At 46.4% G+C, this 22,815-nt stretch overlaps 1 protein-coding gene across 3 annotated transcripts in view; it reads right to left on the bottom strand.

Annotated features, from left to right (window-relative positions):
- SGMS1 (sphingomyelin synthase 1) overlaps nt 1–22,815 on the bottom strand; it is a 164,119-nt gene that overhangs the window by 9,325 nt on the left and 131,979 nt on the right. For all 3 annotated transcript variants that reach the window (XM_045291590.1, XM_045291591.1, XM_004701088.3), the window contains one exon: nt 12,787–12,904. In XM_045291590.1, the coding sequence (XP_045147525.1) occupies nt 12,787–12,904 (118 nt within the window). The remainder of the gene's footprint in view (nt 1–12,786; nt 12,905–22,815) is intronic.

Below are 22,815 nucleotides of genomic sequence, written 5' to 3'. Positions count from 1 at the left end.
GATAAACAAGCAGCCAACTAGCTCAGAAGCAACAAAGCCCACATGGAAGAAGCACACCAGCATGTGTGACCACGAGCTGTCAAAGGGATCAGGTATCAAGCATCAAAGAACAAAAAATCATAGCATTATAAAGGTGGTTGAGTGCAGAGTGGAGACTCAAAGTCCATCGGTAGGCAACTGAACACCCCTTTACTGAAGGGTTGTGGGGAGGAGACAAGCCAATCAGGGTGCAGGGTAGCAACGAGGAAACATATAACTTTCCTCTAGTTCTTTAATGCTTCCTTCCCCCCAATATCATGATCCCAATTCTGCCTTGCAAATCTAGCTGGACCACGGTTCTTCAGGAACAAAACCAAAAGTATTTGCTCTGGCGGTGCTGATTAGATGTACCAATGCGCATTCTCTGGTCCAGCCAGATTTGTAAATCCTTAAAGACGGCAGCTTGGGAAGTCTGGCTCTGTTCTACTCTGACATATATGGTCCCTGTGAGCAGGAAATGGAAAAAGAGGTGACAGTCTTTCTGTAGAGATTCACAGCCTTAGAAATCCTTTGGGAGCAGTTCTACTACAGGGTTGCCATATTCAGACTCTGCCCTCTGGCAGTGGGTCTGGTTTGTTTTTTACGAGTCACAATGAGCACCATGGCCATGGGCCCAAGGTGGACCTGACGGCAGACGACGATGACGCAGGTAGTGCTATTGTGAAAACCTCTGGGAAGACCGTCATCCACCCTTAGCCATCTAAGTAACCAGAACCTTTGATCCAGGTGCACTGCTTCTAGAAGGGGCCTCTAAGAAACCATGCCAAGTAGGAAGAGAAGCTTTGTGAGCAGCCTGTACACAGGGGGGGCTTCAAAGAACTCCTGGAAAAATTTCATGATATTTTCATTTTTGCAAGTTTTTTGAAGCCCCGCCCCCTGTATGTACATATATATAAACAAAATACTGTTTATAAAAGCAACACCCTGAGCATTTAAAATATATATGTAACTCCTCTCTTAGTATTCAGTCTGGTCCATGGACCATCTGGGTAAGCCCAGAGCCTGGTGAGGACAGACAGGGCTCGCGCCAGACCTGGCAGTGAAGAACCTGTGGAGACGTAAGTGCTCATAAAGTTGGTGCAGCACCTCACTGGGCTGTAACTGTTCGATGCACCATTGAAAACAAAGTGTAACATGGCTGTATAGTAACTATACAGTAAAAGCATGCTTCTGAATGGTGAAAAACATGCTTAGTATACTGTCAGAAGACTCCTTAGAATTGAGGGTCGAGAGACTTTGTCTCATGTACCTTGGACATGTTATCAGTAGGCACCAGTCCCTGGAAAAGGGCATCTGGCTTGATAAAGTAGAGGGACAGTGACAATTAGGAAGACCCTCAACGAGATGGATTGACAGTGGTGGCAACAACGCACCCAAACATAGCAATGGTGAGGATACTGCTGTTTCTTGCTGTTGTGCATACGGCGCCATGAGTCAGAAATGCCAAGGTGGCCCCTAACAAGAACGACAACAACATGCATGGCGAACATCACACTACATTGGCTATTGTTCACACCTAACAACAACATGCATGGCAAACAGCATGCATGCACAACACACTCACTACACTGATTGCTGTTCACCCCTAACAACAACAACATGCATGGCGAACAACATGCATGCACAACACACTAACTACACTGACTACTGTTCACACCTAACAACAACATGCATGGCGAACAACATGCATGCACAACACACTAATACACTGGCTGCTGCTCACGCTTAACAACAACAATATTCATGGTGAACAACATACATGCACAACACACTAATACACTGGCTGCTGTTCACAGGGTCTGTGTGGGCCTGATCCAGAAGGCCGGGGCGAGAAACAAAATGCAACAGTACAAAACCAAATGTTTCTTTTGTCTGTCTGGCTTTTGTGGCACTCTCCAAATGCAGAGACCACCAACCCAAGGGCTGCACCACCACACCGACCCGTGGTTGCCAGAAGCCGTGTGGACACGTGTCTTAACCTCGACTCGTTCTCCTCAGAGGTGCTCAAACGGAAATCTGCTCGTGTGGAACTTTCTCTGCTCTGAAACGATTCACACGCACTAATTTCTCCATACTTTGTGCTTTTGTTAGGATAATAAATTATTCCAATTAAAAAAAAATGACCAGGTTCGACCACACTTCCGTGTTTTGCCTCCCTTCCTCAATCCACCCGCTACCATTTCCGTTTCACAGTCCTCAGGAGCTGCTCTGCGCGTCTGCTAGCGTTCTGGGTGCGTCCGCCAGGCCTGAGCGTGTGCTTTCATTGGCCCTGGCGCATCCCCACCAGAATGTCCCACTTCTGCAAGCAGCCATTTCCAGGTGGACACTACGGAGCTGTTCTAAGAGTCTCCTGTCTACCCTGTGACATGTTACTGTCGAGCAGGATCACAGGAAATTGATTTTGAGTGACTATCAGGCAATTTCTTTCAACTTCTAATGAATGGAGAAGAAATTAAGCCAAATCACATGAGCAGTAGAACCGCTGCGTCTCTCTGGCTATTAAAGATACTCTGCTCTCCCAAGGACACAGCGTATCAAACACCTGAATTAGCACCTGTTTTCCCTTACTCAGTTCACAGATGCCTGGAGCAGGGAGTTTACGGTTAACTGCATTTTGAAGGGCAGGCCCTCTTCTGGGCCTGAGCTCCTTACTGGCAGGAGGGGAACCACCTGGAACAGGCATATTCTAGGAGACTGAGTGTCAGAACAGAATTGTCTTTGTCCCCAGGGTTTCCTCCGAGGCAGGAAATCCTTACTGTCAAGTCTCTTCTACACAGCTCCTGGCAGGTTGGAACCAGCAACCTTTCAGTTAGCGGCCACATGCTAAACCAATGTGCCACCAGGACTCGTCTGTAGGATGCTGTTTCCAAACTATCTAGTACCCTATCACTGCCAGTCCCTCGCCAGCGAACGGATCCCCTTCTCCCCCCTCCCCCTCTCCCTGTGGCAGTCTCAGGACTTTTCAGAAGTGTATCTTGCTATTTCCACCTAAACAACTAGGGGTCGGGCTCTCCAAATGCGCACACTTAACCCATCCTTCCTTCATCTAATCAGCACCGCCAGAGCAAATACTTTTGGTTTTGTTCCTGAAGAACCACGGTCCTCTGAAACGGATACAAACGTCACCATGGTCCATGAAATACCCTGGACGTTGCTCACAGGCACCCGGATCGAGGATCAGACGGGGTAACTGCGGTCAGCAGAAGGAACAATCACTGATTCACACCTTGGGGGGAGAACCACGCACGCACCATGGGCGCTTCAGCACCAGCTCTTCAAAGGACTGTGGCTCCCAACAGCGTATCTCGGCCTCGCCCTGTGATTCAACTGGCACTGCCCTCCTAACCAAGGATGGAGGCATGAGGATTCATGGGAGTTCTGGAAGGTGCCGTGGCTGTAGGGTGAGGAATGCTTTGGGTTTTCAGAGCACCTGGAAGATGCTCAGAGTGACCCCCTGGAATGTATCCTTCCACCTGGTCGGGTAGAACCCAGAAGAGTGGCAGGGTGGTTTTGCAAAAACAAAATATCACCTTTTGTTTTCTAAGGATTCCAGCCCTTTCACAGTTGCTTCCTCACCAATTTTATCTTTTTATTCCCTCAGGTGGTTAGTGCAGATGTTGCCCTCTTCTACAGAGATGAAGTCAACCGAGACCCCAGTGCATGGAACTCCTAGACAGGACCAGAACTCAGAGCCGGCTCCCCTAGGCTTGCATTGTGGAAAATACATCCCCTTCTCGTGCCAAGACTGGACAAAGTCTCCAATGAAAGCTAACTGTCGTGGTAAGGTGTTGGGCTGTGTACCACAAGGTCAGCAGTTTGAAACCACCAGAGGCCCAGCAAGAGAAAGATGAATAGTTTACAGTCTCAGAAGCCCACAGGCACAGGTCCACCCGGTCCTACAGGGCTGCTCTGCGTCGGCTCCACTTGATGGCAGTGAGGTATTCAGACACACGGCTGAAAGGCTCCACGATAATGCTGTAGTCACTGTCTATTGCAGGTACTGGGTGCTCGTAGTCAACTTTCACCGCTTGTGACTGTGACAGCAGGACTACCCCAGAGCATTTTTAGGCTGCATTTAAAAAACATTTCTTTAAATTTACCATTATTTGAAAGTTCACAGAGCATATTGGTTTTCTGGTCAACCGTGCATAGGCACTTTGTTTCTTTCCCCACAACATAACAGCATCCTTCTCACTTTTTCCCTGTTTACCTCTTCCATTCATCATTCTTTCTCACTGGCTGCCCTTTTCCTGGGCGCCCATCACCAGCTTAACTACTTCACCTTTAACTAAAGAGCTATTGTTCATCAGGGTTTTCCCATTTAAATTATACTCACCCATCCCATCTATGGAAGAGCCACGTTCACCAAAATCTTTCATAAACAAATCACACATTGTTCTGCCTTCTTCAAAAGAAAAAGGTGCTCTGAACGTAATTTTATTTTATATTATGGTGACCCAGTGCATAACGTGTTGAGTTGCTAATTGCAAGGTCAGCAGTTCAAATCCAAAAACTGCTTCATGGGAGAAAGATGAGGCTTTCTATTCCTGTAAAGATTTAGTCTCAGAAACCCACAGGGGCCGTTCCACCCTGTCCCAGGGTTAGCCATGTGTCCGTATTTGAGTTGCTTTATGTTGTGCTGTGTTGAGGGGATACACCCAAAGGCTCCAAGTTCAAGAGTCCAGGGCCAGTAAGGAGCATTAATCCAATCTCAGGTCCCAGTGGTGCCACTTAACTATTTGGGTAGCCAGCCCTGACCACGCCATCTCACCATGTCAGCCCTCATTTTCTCATTGGTAAAATGGCTAGAACAACACTTCTTGCTTCATCTTCAATCTTCACCCACCAAAGTGAGATCGCAATTGCCAGAGTGATTCCTAAAGTGCTGTAAGATTTAAGCTGCACTACTTTCCTGAGTTAGGTCAATCCGGTAAGTATTCTTCACTGACCGCTCGATGCCTGGCAGCCAACAAGGGCAATCTGGAGGGTTCTCGTAAAAGATGCACAGCTCCCAACAAAGCTCCTCTGTGATCACTTGTGGTGGCTCAAGAGGCAGCTGAGGGCGACTGCGCCACTCCTGGAGGTCTGGTTTCATTCACAAATCCTGTCCTCTCACCTCAGCTGAAGTGAAGTGGGGAGACTTCACCACGTGCCTCTTGTAAGCATACCTACAGCTTCTTTTTAAAAGTCGTTTCCCTCCACTCCAGCTCAGAAAAAGAGGAAGCCTGTCCACGAGATGCACTGACACAGCGGCTGCAACAGTGGCTCAAGCGGAGCAGGTAGTATTTCCTTCCGCTGTGCACAGGGGCGGGGGTTCCGAGGTGACTCCGTGACAACTAACGACAACAGCAAAGTGTCTTTCTCCCACAAAGTGGCGGGTGCATTCAAACTGCCACCCTTTGGGTTCCCAGTCAGGCACTTAGTGCCACCAGGGCTCATCAGTCCTACACCACGTGGGATTTTCCTACGAGTCTCCAAAGCTGCCCGCCGCAAGGGCAGCGGTTTGAAACCACCAGCCCTTCCCCGGGCAAAACATGAGGCTTTCTGTCTGCTCCCACAGATGTACAGCCTCAGTCACCCACAGAGCAGTGCTGCTCGTTGGAGAGGGTCACTATGAGTCAGAATCGACCCTGGCAGTGAGGGCTCTCTAAACAGACAACACTGCTCTCACTCAATACACAATGCAACCCTAACTCTCCATATCTTCCCTTGTCCTGGGGGTGGGCTGGGGCGGCGGGAGGGGGCATCACTCTGTTTGCCCGGGCTCCGTCGGGAGACTTACTGCAGGCTTCCTAACGTCTTAAGATGCGCGTCCCGCTGTGACTCCCAGCTGCCCATGTTCTTCCAGCTGTCACGTCAGAGAAATCGATCCTTTCAGCCAGGCAGGATTTCTCTGTCGTAAAATCACATTTGCCGTTAACTGTTAGGGGGTCCTTCAAGGGTCATGCAGTGACACTTGAAAGCACTCTAAAGAGCGGTCTAATTTTTATTTTCATAAATTCTAAATCTAAAGAGCAGTCTAATGAACACCAAGAGACCCTTCATCCAGACGCGTCCAGGGACACTCAGTGACGCCTGCTTCTCCCTTCTCGCGCTCCCTGTAATCGCAGCTGTGGGAAAATAAACCTAACAGGTGACAGTTTACGTTTAAACAGAAGAAAACGGGCAAGTCCCTCTGCAGCCTCCCAGCCCACTTTCACATCTGGGAAACGTGACACGAATACTATCATTTAATCTGAGGGTCACATGTCCAGTTGCCTAACAGTCCTCACGCTGCCCTTCACTCCCCCAAGCTAGTGTCAGAGAACGGACATGGTCTGAGCTGACTTTAAATTTCTCGAGTGCACTAGAAGTCCTCATTTTTCTCCTTCATGACATTTACATTTTTAGATTCCAGTCTGGTTGCTTTATAGAAGGCCCCTCCTTTATTTGTATCTGATGGTTTCCATCAACATTTTTAGCACAGAACAGGACAGTGATAACGTGGGGTTCTTGCTTCTTAGTGCCTCACACAAGGCACCCGATTGATATGTTAGCCCCATTACTAGTTTGATCACTGGGCTATAAGGGTGCCTTGCAAGATCTCTCAACTGATAGTTTTGTTTTCCGCTTTATGTAAAGATTTAGACCCCTAACAAATTGTCACCGAATGGCTTTAGCACCCATCCACTGGTGATTCTTGTGTGCATTGTTACTTTGATCATTACGAATGGTAACTTCTTGGTGTTGATATTTCTTTAACACTATTAGTTGGCATTCTTCTCCTTAGAAACCTCACCAATTTAAAATATATATATATACTTTTTATTAATATAGAATCTACTACTGTCATTCTTCAGCATACGAGGTGGCTTCAATACACGAGGAGGCTTTAAGAAGTTCCTGGAAGCATTCCATGATCACTTACTTCCATTTTTCCAAGAACCCTTTGAATCGTCCTGGGAATGCTCAGATTGTGTTTGGGCAAAGTATCTTCAGCAGGACAGCACAGCTTCTGGAATCCTGTGACCTGTCAGACCTCGACAGCTCTGGAACCCGCTGTGAAGACGAAGTCCACCCACCGCCCATCTGCCTGTCCTCTGACAAAACCAGTAAGAAGGCAAATGTCCTGTGAACTTATATACCGTCACTGCTAAGGTTCTCTGGGACATCTCGAACTTATGTCCTGGTCCTGCTGAGCTCTGCAGTAGGCAGCTGGTGAAAGTGAGAGTTCATTTGTCACAACCCCCCCACCACCACCACCACCCAGTCTCTTCAACAAGGCCTTGCCCTCCCTGGGAGGCCTTCCCCAGCGCTAACTCGGGAGTCTCTGCGAGGCGTCCTCTGAGAGGCACCTCTGAGAGGCTGGGCAGCCCACTGATGTCTGAACCAGCCGCAATCTCCACCACTCTCTAGTGGGAAGGTGAACGAAAAGCAAAGCTAGCCCAAGAGCTGGTGCGAGTCAAGTGCGGTTCTGAGAGAGGTCTGAAAGCCTGATGTGACCACTTTGTGTCCCTGTTAAAATCTCTCCTGGCTTCCCATGGCCACTAGACAAAGGCCACACTTCTTCAAAGACCAAGCTGACTGCTGCTGAGGCCGTTATGCTGTGCAGCAAGCCTACAGGCTGAGCAGAGCTGCTCCTGGGGTCCTCAGCCGCTGAGCATTATGGGAACAGCAAGCCTCATCTCGCTGCCCCAGAGCCACTGGTGAGCTAGAACTACCGACACTTGCAGTTAACAGACCAACCAGTAACCCACTGGTTACCAAGAGTCATTCCCTCAGTCCCCCTGGGCCCCTAGGCCCCCAGCATAGCTGACTCTGTTACTCCGCCCCTAGACGTCCTGCCACCGCCTTTCTGTTCCCATCAGCGCGCACCTCCTTCGTCTCTCCATTTCTACTCGGGAAACTCCTACTCGTCTTAGAAACATGGCTCAGGTGCCCGGCCTCAACGCAGCCCACACCCCAGCAGCCTTTGCCACGGCCGCTGCTTCCATGGCAACTGGGCAGCACGTCCAACCCAGGGAGGACCGGCGGAGCAGAGAGTAAGCCAATGGATGAACAGCATCTGTTGTGGCTTGTGGTCAACCACTGGGGATACATTTTACAGCCTCAAACTGCAGGGCAGGTTTTCTGGAAAAGACTCGTTCAGAAAATAGACAGCCTGCTTGCTTATCATCAGAAACTCTGCCACAGTTGGGGAGTGTGTGCCTCTCTGGTGTTTTCCTCTTGGTAAGAAAACCATCTAGAAAGTTCAGAGTTTATAAAATCATGTAAAAAGGTGTGGCATAAGAAATCTGAGGTGGAGAGAGGTACAGGCAGTATGATCAGAATCAGGTAACAAAATATGCATAAGCAATGGACTACATATATACATATACATATAAGTGCATATAAATACAAACAGTAGATAGGGTTAGGAGTGATTTTATTTTTTTAATCTCTTTTTTTTATGTACCTATGATGCATGTGGACTTTCTATACAATGGAAAAAGTAACCATCTTCCCCCGCCCCCAAGAGGGAAAGATGATTTAATGCACTGTTATTATTAATCCCTTAAAAAGGAAGAGCCAAGCTCCGAGAGAAAGCAAAGTGAAGAAGACATCAGGCGAGGGAAAGGCAACTGGACATTTTCCTGAAGAAGGCAAGTGGGGGAAGGGGAGTGAACGACAAGGGACATCATCAGGCTTGACAACAGACCTGGGAGCCAAGCACCACGGGGAGATACAGATCTTAAAGTCAAGCACAGAGAATGGAAGCTCCACGCAATTCAACAGGATGTCAGGGCCCGATTCTGGGAATGAACACAGCCTATGGTCTGACATCACAATGATGACAACATATCAGCATGGGCAACAGCCTGGGCCACTTGGGCTGCGTGCTACCTGAGAATACAAGGAGGAGTTAAAGCCGGTTAGAAAATCCTAAAGAGCAACAGGTCTTTTGCCTCGTGGAGCTGAACTTGTTCGGGAAAAGGAATTCTTGGGCTGATCATGACCCCGTCAGGACCTGGCAGCTGGTTAAAGGAGACGCTCTGAACTTTCTAAGCCATGTGCGGCACAAGCATTAACATAGGCAACAGCCCACAGAGAGCTGTTGGCGGTGACATTTGTATTTTAATGTTCTGCTCGGCAACCAACCTCAAATACCACCTGACTCACACTCTTGTCCAACACTGGGCCACATGTGTTGAGAACAAACAAACAAACAAATACATTTTTCACATTCAAGAGAGTTGTTTGGCTGAAAACACCACATCGGAGGAATGCATTAGCCAGCTAGGTGTCCTTGGTATATTGGAATCTTCTACGGTTTCAAATCTAAGGTAACCGTGGTAACTGCAAAACAGAATCCAACATGCATTTCACTTCAATATTTAGTCACTATTAGGTTAACTCATCTTGTTATTAAAATAAGTGGGAACAGTGTAAGTTATTTATTCAGTTTTACTGGTGCTAGGCTATTTATCTGTGTGTCCGGTGACCCAGGTGGGCAGTTTTCTTGAAGTTTGCTACAGGGTGAACTTGAAGTTTTCAGACAAGCACTTGGCCACAGGGCGAGCAGAGCATCAAGAACTCTCAAATGTTCTGCTTTTCTTTTCTCTAAGTGGAATCATAAAGCAATTATGACAACAGGCTGCTTCTTTCTGGAGGAAACACAGACTTTCCCGGGAGAGGCCAGCTTGCTGCTGAGCGCTGTCAAGTCAGTGCTGATGCACAGCAACTCCGTATGGCAGAGAAGCAGCAGCAGGGCCTAATCAAGGTACCAGTAGCGTGGCAGCCCCAAAGGGAAGCAGTGCACATGTACGCACTGGGGCAGAGAAATTCCTCATTCAGAAACACAGCACACCTATTTACCTCCCCACATCTCCCAGAGGCTCTTCACTGCTGGCTGGAGGCCTACCTTTCTTCCCAATTACTCCGCACAATGAGTATTTCTCCGAGATGCACGTGCTGTGAACTAAGGGTATGTACAATGGCACCCTATGAATAAACAACAGTGCACATTGTCATAACTGTTTCTGCATACTTGTTGGGACATTTCTTTTTTCCTGAGGATCCAAGCATTTTCAGGAAGCATTCAGGGACGTCCTAGGTGTATTAATTATGGGATTAATGCGATGGTGGAATCCAGGTCAAGTCCACGACTGTGTTAAAATAGAAAGTCCTATGATTCTAAAGTTTAATGATCTTGTTTAGAAGTTGAGTGGTTAACAGGTGACAGCATTCAATGGTGAAGGACATCAAGGAACGCCAATTTTAAAAGCCTGCTACCTGACATGCCCTGGCTCTAGACCTGTGGGTCCCCATCCATGGCTTCAAACCAGGGCAGAATAAGATAAATCAATACTTCCTTCCCAGCCTCGGTTTCCCTCAACTTCTGACCCGTATTCTAACTCTATATTCCCCCCACTTGGATACCTACAGGTACTTCAAACTGTGTGTTTAATGTCACTAGCTTCCAATAACAATGTGTATAACAAAGAAGAAACTGCTATACAATTGACTGCAGTGATGGTTGTCCAACTCTTCTTAATAGGACTGAACTATTGAATTGTAGGATATGTGAATTCTGTGCCAGTAAAACTGTCTTTAAAACATTTTTTAAGTCATTCATTTCCTTTTCCTCCCTACCTTATAATTATCTCAGTGGTAAAACTAGTTGCTTTTGGAATTTTTTCCTTCTATCCTCACTCCCTTCATTAAATTTATTGCCAAATCGGCATGATTTGGCCTTTGACATATTGCTCAAATTGGTTTCTTCCCCCTTTCCAATCCCAAAGCCTCTCCTAACTTACCTTCAGAGCCTACTCAGCATTTCACACCTTTATTACATCAGATAGCAGTTTAGACGGGACATTAGGGTACTTTCCACAGAGCAGGGATCCTATCTACTTGTCCACACATTGTCCTCGTAGCACCAAACATACCCAAACAAAGAAAACCACACCCCTTGCTGCTGAGGTGACTCTGACTCATAGGGGCCCTGTATTGTATAGAACAGAGCTGGTTCCCAAGTCAGAAATCGTCATGGAAGCAGACTGTCATATCTTTGTTTCATGGAGTGGCGGGTGGGCTCAGACCACCAACGCTCTGGTTGAGAGTTGTGTGTGCTTGAACCACCACGGCACCGAGGCTTCTGTGCCAAAGATACGGTGGGGCTCAAAGTATGTTGGCTGAATAGATGGAGAACTAAAGACTCACTGGATGAAGACGAGTCTCAGGCTGAAGCAAAACACTGACTGCAAATGCTCTTCTTATCTTACCTAGCACTGTGCAGTCACCAGATGCTTTACATATGAGCATTGCCTCCTTCCACACCCACTCTTCCTGGGGACGGGTTCAAAAGCATCATTACCATAGGCCAGGCAGCTGCTGGCCTGGTCCGTCTTCCAGAAAGAGAACAAACAAACACATCATGGGACCCTCAAGGGTAACAACATGTTTCTCAGAACCCAGGAGCTGCGGGCTCAGAGAGCACAATGCTTAAGGTTGGTTGGCTGTTTCTGTAGAGACTAAAGACTGGCTTCCTTGTAAGGGCTGCAGAAAGAATAAGACAGGCTCTATCGACAGAGGGAGGTAAGACTGCTGACAAGAGAGGAGAGGCCTGTTGGGAATATTCACTCTGTAAGATGATTTCTCCAGAAATAAGGAAATGGTTTTCAGGAAGAAGCTACTACATCTATAAACACAGGGGGAAGTTAAGGACAAAGGGGGGCCTGCAGGAAGGTCCGGCCAGGGAATGTGTCCGCCTCTTTTAGAAGGAACAGAAAGTACAAAGAGGTGAGACTGAAAGCTCACCAGCAGCAAGCCTGACAGCACACTGGGTGTCTCCACAGTGAGCCCGGAGGACAGGGACGTGGCCCTGATATGCATGTCATCACACCACCTTACTCTCTATTTGCTCATACCAAAACCATGCAAGGAGGGAAACTAGCCTCTTCTACTTCTTAGAAATAGTTAGAGAAATTCAACGCCATTAAACATCTCAGAAATGTACTCTTTTGCCAGTAACTTCAGAAAATTCCGGTAACCTCTGCAGTTGGGATTCTGCTGAGGAAATGTTAGGGTGGAAAGAAAAGCAGACAATGAAAACCCTCTATATCCCAAGGGGCCCGATCCTGTTGTGCCGGGGGTGCCAACAGAACACAGCGGACAGCTGTCATTGGGCAGTAGAGATAATGACAGGAATAGAGGTATTAAAAGAAAGGCTTCTACGCTACTAGAGATAATCGAACAAAGTGATCTAGGCTTCCAGAAAAGTGAGCTTTGATTGGTGGTTGTGGTGGGAGAGGAGGACTTAGGAGGGAGAATCAGGGGGTACATATAGCTTTTCTTACTTTACTATCATGGATTATTATGCAGAAAATTAAAAGAGAGAGTGGGGGGGGGTGGAGAAAAAATATTATTTGAAATTAAGTTCTCCATCTAAGAGAGGAGAAAAAGTCTGTAAGAGGCTCTGGATCGGTCTCAAAGGGGCAAGGGGTGTTTTAAAAGTTTGGCAGGAAACCAAAGAGTCACGCCTCCTCACAAAACTGCTTTCAACACAGGAACAAGACCCCGTATTTCCTCAGCTGGGAGGCAGGGCCAGGCGTGAAGCCGCTGAGAAGGCAGTGGCAGCCTGGCTCTACTGCTTGGTAGCACTCCCAGACGAGAGAGGCAGGTCTTGACTAGGCGCTGAAGCAGTTTTGACCATGGGCTTTCATCAAAGGCTTCCAGGGCAAGAAGGGAAACAAAGGAAAAGGGAAATCACAGTGAGGAATAGTTTACCTTCGGAGAACAGTTGAAATGCATACCGGGTACTGGGAGTGTAGTTACATACATTGTAATACACCGATACAGGTACAGCGTGCCAACTATGCAGAAAAATCTTCTGCTAATAATAGACCTGGAAAAAGGGAAAAACAGGGCAGATTCTCAGTCAAGAAATTCCACAGGTTCATTTACGTTGTCAATGACCCAACCAAACCAACCCCAAAGGAGTTCAAAAAACATTCTATGAGACTTGTTTCCAAAAGTGTGTGAGAAAATCCCATTGTCTTTCAAGTCCACTTTTCCATGGACTTTTGGAAGCCCTCTCATCCGGTCCTAGTGCTGGGTCTCTGGAGGCCTGCGCCTGCCTGACCCTCAACTCGTGAACATGGAGGGCCTGTCCTGACGGCTCCCCGTCCACGCAGTAGCTGTGGGTAAATGTGTAGAGAGGAAAAAGGGGAAGGCCTGAATGTCTTTCCTGTCATGTTAGAATAACATTAAAAAACGAATTTAAAGCTTTTCTGTCATTCTAGTGAGTCCAAATAATATTAACTACTTTCCTCATACATCTAAAAAAAATACTGAAACGTTGAATGCATCAAGATATTTCTCCGCTGCCAGCTCACTAGTAATGTAGCTAGGGGTCAGCTATGGATTTTCTTAAGGCTCAGTCTCTTAATCTGTAAAATGGGGGTAACATACCAGATAATGTACGAAAATTCCCTGCCACATCATAACCAAATGTCAAGGCTTTGTAGATGAATAACAAAAGCAGTGAGAATTACCAGGAGAAGCCTTTCAAGTTTATTAGTGATGCTAAAACTATTAGAAATAAGTTTATCGATGTGTACACTGAGTTTGACAACATCTCCTAAAATCGAGTCCCCTATTAAGTTTGTACAACGTAAGCAAAGCTGCATCCTTGAACAAGAATGTTTCCTTTCTTCCTTTCGACTGTCCTACCACAGGCCAGAACCCTGGGGGCTCTTCTTCCTCAGTCTTATTTCAAATTTTCCTTGGCCTGTGAAAATCCAAGTCAAATAAACAAGGACAATTTAGAAATCAGTTGATGGGTTTTCCTCTTATAATATTTAACACTGAATTACTCTTTAACTGTACAGTGCAGCTTAACTTTTACGCAGAATGAGCATTATTAAAGAAATGGTAGCCAGAAAATTGTCTCATTTATATTTTTTGTTTTAGTAGCAACCTAACAACAATTTGTCATTGTGTAATTAAAAAGAAATTTTAAAACATTACCCCATAAAATGACATTAGCATTTAATTAACAATTGCACAGCCCATATAAATTACGTAGGTTGTACAGCTGTGTTGTCTCCTACCTTTAATTCAGACACCAGTCAGAAGTGCTCACTATAAAGGCGGTCTTTGCCCTTTCTCCCAATGAAGGGGTGGGTGACCCCTCCAAAGTCAAGAACTTATTTAGGATAAAGGTGTCTTGGAAAGGTGTGTGCCCCTAAGATTTAAGTATGACAAAAAGCGCAATGTAATGTAAACAATATAAAGGACAAATAAGAGCGCACACTACTAACCCACAATGTTTTTTACCAAGAAAACTCAAAGGAAACAAAACCCTGAAGTCCGTTTTCTAGTTTTAGGTATAATGACCATCTTTCTCCAAAAGCAAGCATCTCCCTATCCACCCTGGGTGCTCAAGCACATTTACTTGTAATTTCATTTTATACAAGAAACACTTAAGACTGTCATATTGAGATCTGTCAAGTTCTTCAGAAGAAAACAAAATTACATGACTGCTTCTATTGCTCAATTTTGGTAAAAATTACTATCTTAAAATCAGTACATCATGGTGCCCAAAAGAGAGAGAGAGGGACACACACTCCCATCTCAACGACTATGTTTTCATGTCTCAAATTTCAGGCACAGGTGAATAGCTTGAAAGGGTTCTAAAATTGTCTGAGAATGGAGGGTATAAAACACGATAAAAGAACAGACAAACCTTTATCAAAAAATACCTGAAAAAGTAATAACTATGGAAGAGTAAGTCATACGGAAGATCTACCTGTGAACATGTCAATGACAAAGGGCAGGTGACAAGTGGACATGGCTGCTTAAAAGCATTTTCTGACCCTGGGCTTTTACTTCATCCTCTTGAAATGAAGCTCAGAATAGCTTCAGTGTGTAATGTTGAACAGGGGACCCTGGAGGCGTTGGGCAAGGTTAGTAGTTTGAACTCATGAACCGCTCCCTGGGAGAAAGATGAGGTTTTCCGCTCCGATATGTATTTACTGCTTCAGAAACTCACAGCGGCAGTTCTACTCTGTCCTGTCCCGTCGCTCGGAGGTGGAAGTGACCCCATGGCAGGGAGGTGTGGTTTGTTTGGTAGTATGTTGAACAAGGGTAGCCTACAGTGATTTTTTTTTTTTAAAAGGTATGAACGTGCTTTGGTAAATTATATGTATTTCTAAGTTATTTAGCTCCTTCATTATAGAATTGTACACATTTATTTTTCTTGTTTACTTAAATGTTTACAAGTTTAAGATGTGCCCAAAATTCAGAGGTTTAAAGTACTTAAAAATGTACGGATGAGATGGTGGGGGGAGAAGAGGCAGAATAGCGCCCCCCCCCACCCCGGGGGACAAATAATAGAAATGTGAGTGAAGATAGACAACAGTGTATGATACAAATAACAATAATAATATATAATTGATCAAGGATTCACAAGGGGAGGGAGGGGAAAAAGAGGAGCTGATACCAAGGGCTTAAGTAACCATTGAAACATACAACTTTCCTCTAGTTCTTTAATGCTCCCCCCCCCTCAATATCATGACCCCAATTCTACTTTACAAATCTGGCTAGACCAGAACATGTACACCAGTACAGTTAAGAGCTGGAAACCTAGGGAATCCAGGGCAGCTAACACTCTCAAGGCAGATATTGAGTGTAGCAATACCAGGAGGGTAAGGGTAAGGTGGGGGGAGAAAGGGGGAATCGATCACAATGATCGACCTATAACCCTCTCCCAGGGGAATGGACAACAGAAAAGTGGGCGAAGGGAGACATTGGTCCATTAAGACATGAAAAAATAATAATAATTTATAAATTATCAAGGGTTAATGAGGGAGGGCAGGTGGGTGAGGGAGGGGGAAAATGAAGAGCTGATACCAAGGGTTGAAGTAGAAAGAAAATGTTTTGAAAATGATGATGGCAACAAATATACAAATGCGCTTGACACAATGGATGTATATATGGATTGTGATGAGGTGTAAGAGCCCCCAAATAAAATGATTTTTAAAATAAATAAGTTGTACTTAAAAAAAAATAAGGGGGGGCTCCAGTAGAAAAAAATGTTTTGGAAATGTTGCTGGCAACATATGTACAAGTGTGCTTGATACAATTGAATGAAGGAGTGTTATAAGATTTGTAAGAGCCCCCAATAAAATCATCAATTTATATATATATTAGATAATTTATATATATAAAGTATAAGGTTGCCAGAAAAAAAGCCAAAGGGAAAAAAAAAACAGAATGAGGTAACATTAATTGCTCGCTATTAAGTGGACATCAAGAACAAGCTACACATTTCAATCCACAAAACCGCAGCAGCGTTCCCATGCGGGACCTACATCTCCTTTCAGGGTGTGAGAAGCCCGTTCCCATCGGCACCGGTCTCCAGAGCTCACCTCACAGAAACCGGCCTCTGGTCACGGCTGCCTCCCCTTCTCCCAAATATCCAAGTAACAGGGGCAGAAATGCTTTTTCTGAGAAATGCTTATACAATTTGATGATAAGGAAACATACCAAATGTTTTATAATTATTAAGACTTGCTAGGATAGATAGTATGCTGCAGCCAGTACTGGTAGTTGGATTAAACTTTAATAGCTCCCATTCCAACCAACAGAAAGTACTCCACATGTAATTAAATATTACCCAAACTGGGCTAAAACATTTTAAATGTTTTGTACAATGGTTTAAAATCCTAAAGGGGAGAAAAATAAGTAATATACTACAGGTTCTTTTGCCCAATTTGCCTGAGTCGCCTACAGTGGGAAGACACATACAACTCATAACGTTGGTTTCCGGCTCTTTATAGGAGTTGCTGGGCCTCAGAAGTCAGGCTCTAAGGGGCAACGACCAAGCAGGGCCCACACCATGGTGACAGCGGCACGGAGGCCGCAGATCTCTGGGGTGTGATCAATTAGCACAGCGCACGATTCAGGTCCCGGACCAGCAGTTCTAGTCGTTGCAATACAGACCCAAGAGTGCATCTCCTTTAGCCAGAGGCTCGCTCTAACTTGAACAATGATTCCCTTTGTGTCCGTAACTATCTCCCTTCATTTCCTTGGAAATTAACTTCTTCTCAAGCCAAAGTTTTGAAAAGGATACCTCCCTTCTTCAGAATCAGGAAGATGGGTCACAAATAAATAAATGCAGGACCTAAAAACAAACGCACTGAGTGGATTCCCACTGAAAAGGACCCTGGAAGACACAGCGGGACTGCCCTGTAGAGTTTCCAAGTCAGGGCTGAGATTTTTACAGGAGTGGACTGCGGAGCTGCTGGTGGCTTTGAACCACTGACCTCTGGGTTAGTAGCCGAATGCTTGCCCATTGTGCCACCAAGGGTCTTCTAAATAAACGGCAATGCTATAAAATGGTACGAAGAATGGGCCTCACAATGGTAACCACCTACAATTACTCAAAATGTTTCTCTCAATGTAAAAGGTGGCAGCATGGGTTCATCTTATTCAGATCCAAAGACTACGTTACCAAACGAAAAGAAGAAATCTTCTACGGAGACATTTCCGACAGAGCAGTCACAGCAGCTACCATTGCGACAAGTTCCTTCTGCACGCGGGCCTCTGCCCTAGGCAGTTTTATATTTGCACCCTTGGTTCCTTCCATGCAGCCCTGCGAGCCCGTCCTCCTTAATTACAGATGGGAGAACTGAGCCCCTGAGCCCCTGAGCGTAAGTCCAAAAGTACTGCTGCTGGGGTTCCAGTGCCTGTAAGCACACACGTTGCTCCCTAACCAAACCTTTTAAGGAGGTAGGTGCCTGTGATCAGTGAACGGCTGCAGACAAATTCTCTGGGCAATTCTTCTGTCTGTGTCTCAGCACGCCACCGAGAGAGAGGACCGATCAAAACGGCAGGGCATGAACATCAAGACTGCGGTCGGCTCGGAAGGCTTTAAGGCAGTGGTTCTCCACCTTCCTACTGCCACGACCCTTTCACACAGCTCCTCATGTGGTGGTGACCCCCAGCCACAACATTGTTTTTGTTGCTCCTTCAACATCACTGTAGTTTTGCTAGTGCTATGAATTGGGCGACCCCTGTGAAAGGGTCGTTTGACCCCTAAGTGGTTGCGACCCACAGGTTGAGAACCGCTGTTTTAAGAAATTCCCAAAGTAAAATTCTGACAGATATTCTAAGAGGATACGGGGCAATCAAAGAGCTTGTTAGGAAGCAGTTTTAAGAAAACGACATTGATGAGAAACAGGTCAGGCAAGTTGTGCCCAGGGTTTGGGGTGGGGGTGGGGGTGTCACAATGTGTCTGCTTATTTTTCAAGTAATTGCTATTTTTCAACTTTTCTGTGGGTTGGGTGAAGGTCAACGACTCTTTGACATTGTTTGGATGCTTCCACAACAATCCCTTCAACGAACTTAGCTCCATTCAGCTTTTTACTGGAAAATCTTACCCCACCTACTCCACAGCCCTGCTCCCCACCTCCAGACGTCCGCTTGTTCCCAAAATTCAGAGAAATACAGAAGGAGCACAGGCGGAGTCCCTTGGGGACACCATTTTGACGTGGGGGACTCGAAGTGTGAAGCATTCTTTGGGGGAGGGCTACCGGGATGGAAACGCCACCTTCCAAAGGGTATAGACGTGGATGGAAGCTATGCAGAGAAACAACAGCTCTGCATTTTGATATTTCGATTTGATGCAGGTTTCTATGATTTTATAGCAAAACGTTTGGACTTACCCTCTAAATACATTACACAAGACAAAAATGCCCAGGGGCCTGCTCCACATTTTCATCTGTGTTTGAGTCAGACATATGGACCTAGCACTCTGTAAGAATAAGCATTTTGATAGTTATTTAAGAACCACATTAGTTACCCATGTACTGGGGGTGGTAGGGCGGAAATCCTTCTAGTATCACACAGATATCCAAAATAAAGTGCTCATTTCTCATTGCTGTGCGCGGCTGGCAGGTTGGCAACCAGTTAAACTTGCCGCCCCTCTGGAATCTCTTTAGTCAGGCACACTGTGGCATGCCACCTGTGTCTCTTTCTCCCGTGGACTCCCACAAGCCCTTTCTCCGTTGGTTCTGATTCCGTTTTTTGCCTCCACAAAACCCATTCGACCCAGAATGACCTTTTAAAAAGGTCCACATAGCATGCCATTTTAAATCCTCACACGGTTGCCAAGTGTCAATCGACTAAAGCAGAAGCCCTTCCCACCAAGGCCCCAAGGGCCCAGGCTGCATGGCCACCCTCCTTGCCTCTGGCTGCCCATCGTTCAAGACTTCATCTTTAGTACCACGTCGGCTGGTGCTCTTGGAGCGCACCAGGAGCAAGCCGACTCAGGCAGGTCTTGGTAGCAGCCCCCCCTCTGCCAGGAAGGCACTCACTACTCCCAGAACACTGCCTGCCTGGTTTCAAAGGTTGCCCCTGTCAGTTAAGAGACTGCGGTCTATTCTATGCCATCCCTTACTTTTAATTTCTTCATACTTCCCTCTTCGCCAGTCAATCCCCACATTCTGGTGAAGCTAACGCCAAAGAACTTCTTAAATCCATATCCCTCCTTTAATCCCTTGCCACTTGTCCTCATCATCCCTGGATTGCTACCACTGCTCACGGCTACCTACCAAAGTTCCAACTCTTTCACCGGACACTCATGGCTCCCCGAAAAAACGGCCCCGAGTTACGTTTTCTGTTCCTGTCTGCGACTATGTCTCCTCCCCCCATCCCGACCCCCAATCCACCTCAAGTACTGTCTCCATGTGGAGCCCTGCAGAGACCCTCACCTCAACTTCAGGGTGAGAATGCCGTCACGGTCATCACTAGAACGTGTCATCCCCTCTCTGTCATGCTCAGCTTTTGACCCCAGTGAGCTACTCGGGTACCTGTAGTACTGGCTGAGGTCACAGTTCCGTGCTGTAGCTTCACTTCTTAACTCCCTTGGACGGAGAGGCCTGCCTTATTTCCCACCATCAAATGCTTGTCCTCGAACCCTCTCCATCACACACCCGCAGAACGAGCCTGTCCTGACGTCCCCCATCACCTTCTTGATGGCGGTTCTACTGCCCGTCTCCTTTCTGTGCTCACCGTTTGCATTTCAAGCACCTGTTACCAAAGGTCTACTTATCCAACTAGGCGGCAAGTCCCACTGGGGACTACGGGCCCTGCCGGGGTTGCCCTCCCCTCCCTTCTTCCTGAGCCCTGTCCGGGATTCCTAACTGTGTGGGATGGCGGGCCATGGGCTTAGTTCAGTACTGTTGGAGAGGAATTTCTAAGTCAAGGTTCGAAAAACAAACTAGAAAATGGTATAGAACAAGCAAGCAAGCAAACCAAATAAATCAATGCTGTCCTAGGAGATTTACAACTCACTATCTCGTAGGTACATTGCAGAAACACTCCTGTGCACCTATCCAGACAAGCGTCTCAAAGACACTTCATAGCTTTGATATTATTTCAGGCCCAGCCTAGGGACAAAGCCCAGCAGGGAGATCCAGAATAAGACCCAGACCTCTAAATGCAAATGAGTTGTACTCTTCGATACCGATGAGGAGGGGAAAAAACACAGCAGTTGGACTTTTCTTCTTTCTAAAAACTGCAGGATAATGATGACAGCTGGTGACAGTTAAGAAATTATTCATGCAGGTTTAGGGTTTTGCAAAGAACCTGTCACATTATAGAACGTATCCCCTTTCCCTGCCTTTTTTCAAAAACGCTTGGTAGTGCAAATAATTAAGTGTTCTGATCTTAACCAAAAGATTGGTGGTTCGAATCTACCCTCAGTGCCTTGAAAGAAAGGCCCGGTGATCTAGCTCTAAACGTGACAACCTTCAGCGAAAACCCCGTGGAGCCGAGTTCTACTCCGACAGGGGACATGGGCCGCCAGGGCAGCGGTGGCTTCATGACAAATGGTTTGGAACTGAGATGCAGATTGCCTCTTGAAGGGAAACAAGCCCACCATAAAATATGAAACACAATTTGAACATAATGTACTTAAGAAAACGATGAAGAATTAAAATCCAGTCAGAATCAACTTGACAATAACGGCCAGGTGTTTCTGTGGTGGAACCCTCTGCTCGCAGTCACATACAACTGTAGGACACATCCAGATCGTTCCCTTTTCCTTCCTGCACAATATACCCTCCCTGCAGCACATTCTTAGGGGCTTGTTTCAGTCACAACTAGCAGAATTGAACAATAAATATTCGCCCTCCTGTGAATAGATAGCCCTGCAAAGGGTAATTTCATTTTAAGAGGGGATTTCTAAAAACATACATCATCTTAAAAAACAAAACATACATCACCAATAATGACTAACATTTACTCAATGCTAGGCACACATTTCGATATCACGAAAAACTCATGAAGAGTTAGCTGCTACTGTCATTTATTAATCCACCTAACGTATATGCGGTAAAGGTCGTTCCAGACAGGAGAATATAACAGTGAACATGGTGAATAAAAAGTGTCTGCCTCATGTTTACATCCTAGCAGCGGAGGCAAAAAATAAACAAGGTAATTAAGTAAAATATAGTCAGCATATTAAACGTAAAAGCCAAATGCACTTTCAGAGTCGATTCCAATTCACAGCAACCCTCTAGGGCAGGGTGGAACTGCCCCTTTGGGCAGTTACAAGACCATAACTCCTTATGGGAGTAGAAAAGAAAGCCTCATCTTCTCCCTCTGAGCAGCTGGTGGTTTGGAACTGCTGACCTTGCAATTAGCAGCCCAATGTGTAACCACCTGTGCCGGCTGGGCTCTGAGAGCATCTATTAGGTAAGTTCCAACAGGCGAAATTAAGGAAGATTGTCACCATGGGAAGGGGGTGTTAAGATCCAGAGATAAACGGCATCACTGAGCACCAGGGCCCAGGGAGCTGGAGCCATGAGCATGAGGTGAGGTGAGGTGAGGAAACCTTGCCCGGTCTGGGAGGCACTCCTAGATTGCAGGGAAAACACCGGCTTCATCTCCATATGAGGTACGAGGAGAACGGCCTACTCAGGCTCACGGTTGCTCCGCCGGTTTTGCTGAGCAATGGCTTTAGGGATGCAAGTCCCAACACAGAGAGACCAGGAGAGGCTCCTGCAACAACCCAGGCATGAGAGGAGGTCGGTTATACCTGCGGCAGCAATAGACGTGGTGAAAGGCGGTTGGCTTTACAGACAAAAGAGATGTGAAGTAGGAAAGCACATAAAGTGTGACGGTGAGATGTTTGGCTTGAGATCAAGGAAGGGCAGAGCTGCCACTTTTTGCTGAGGTGGGAGAAGGAGTGGGGCTAGTTTGGAAATGAGGAGGACACCACTGCCTCTCTGTCAAGATCCTCAATCCTCACAACGGCATGGAGATCAAACCCAACTAAGCCCACTGCCATCGAGTTGACTGCCACGGGAGGGCAGAGTAGAACTGTCCCTGTGGGTTCTGGGACAGTCAGTCTTGGTGGGAGCAGACAGCCCCGTCTTTCTCTTGGGAGCAGCTGGTGGCTTTGAAGTATGATCTGGTGACTAGCAGGCCCAGGCGTAACCCAAGAGGCCAACACTCTTATTACTCCCATTTTGAGAGGAGGAGACAAGGCCACAGCAGTTACGGAATTTACCAAAGACAATCACTAGTAAGGGTCTAAACTAAGGATGATCTTCTCCCAGTAGAAGACTGATACTCTTATTGGATGTTTAATGACCAACCGTCATAGTACCAAAGGGTGGGGGAGGGGGGGCAGATGAGACGACTTTCAAATCAAATCATGGTTAATACACATCCCATAATTGATTGTGAAGAGAATGGGGCAGGTGGGCGTGTGTGTGTGTGTGTGTGTGTGTGTGTGTGTGTGTG

Source organism: Echinops telfairi, unplaced genomic scaffold (genome assembly GCF_000313985.2).
Source record: "Echinops telfairi isolate 266 unplaced genomic scaffold, ASM31398v2 ScPeMD7_70;HRSCAF=299, whole genome shotgun sequence".
NCBI classification, from domain to species: Eukaryota; Metazoa; Chordata; class Mammalia; order Afrosoricida; family Tenrecidae; genus Echinops; species Echinops telfairi.
This window is presented reverse-complemented; position numbering and strand designations above follow the sequence as displayed.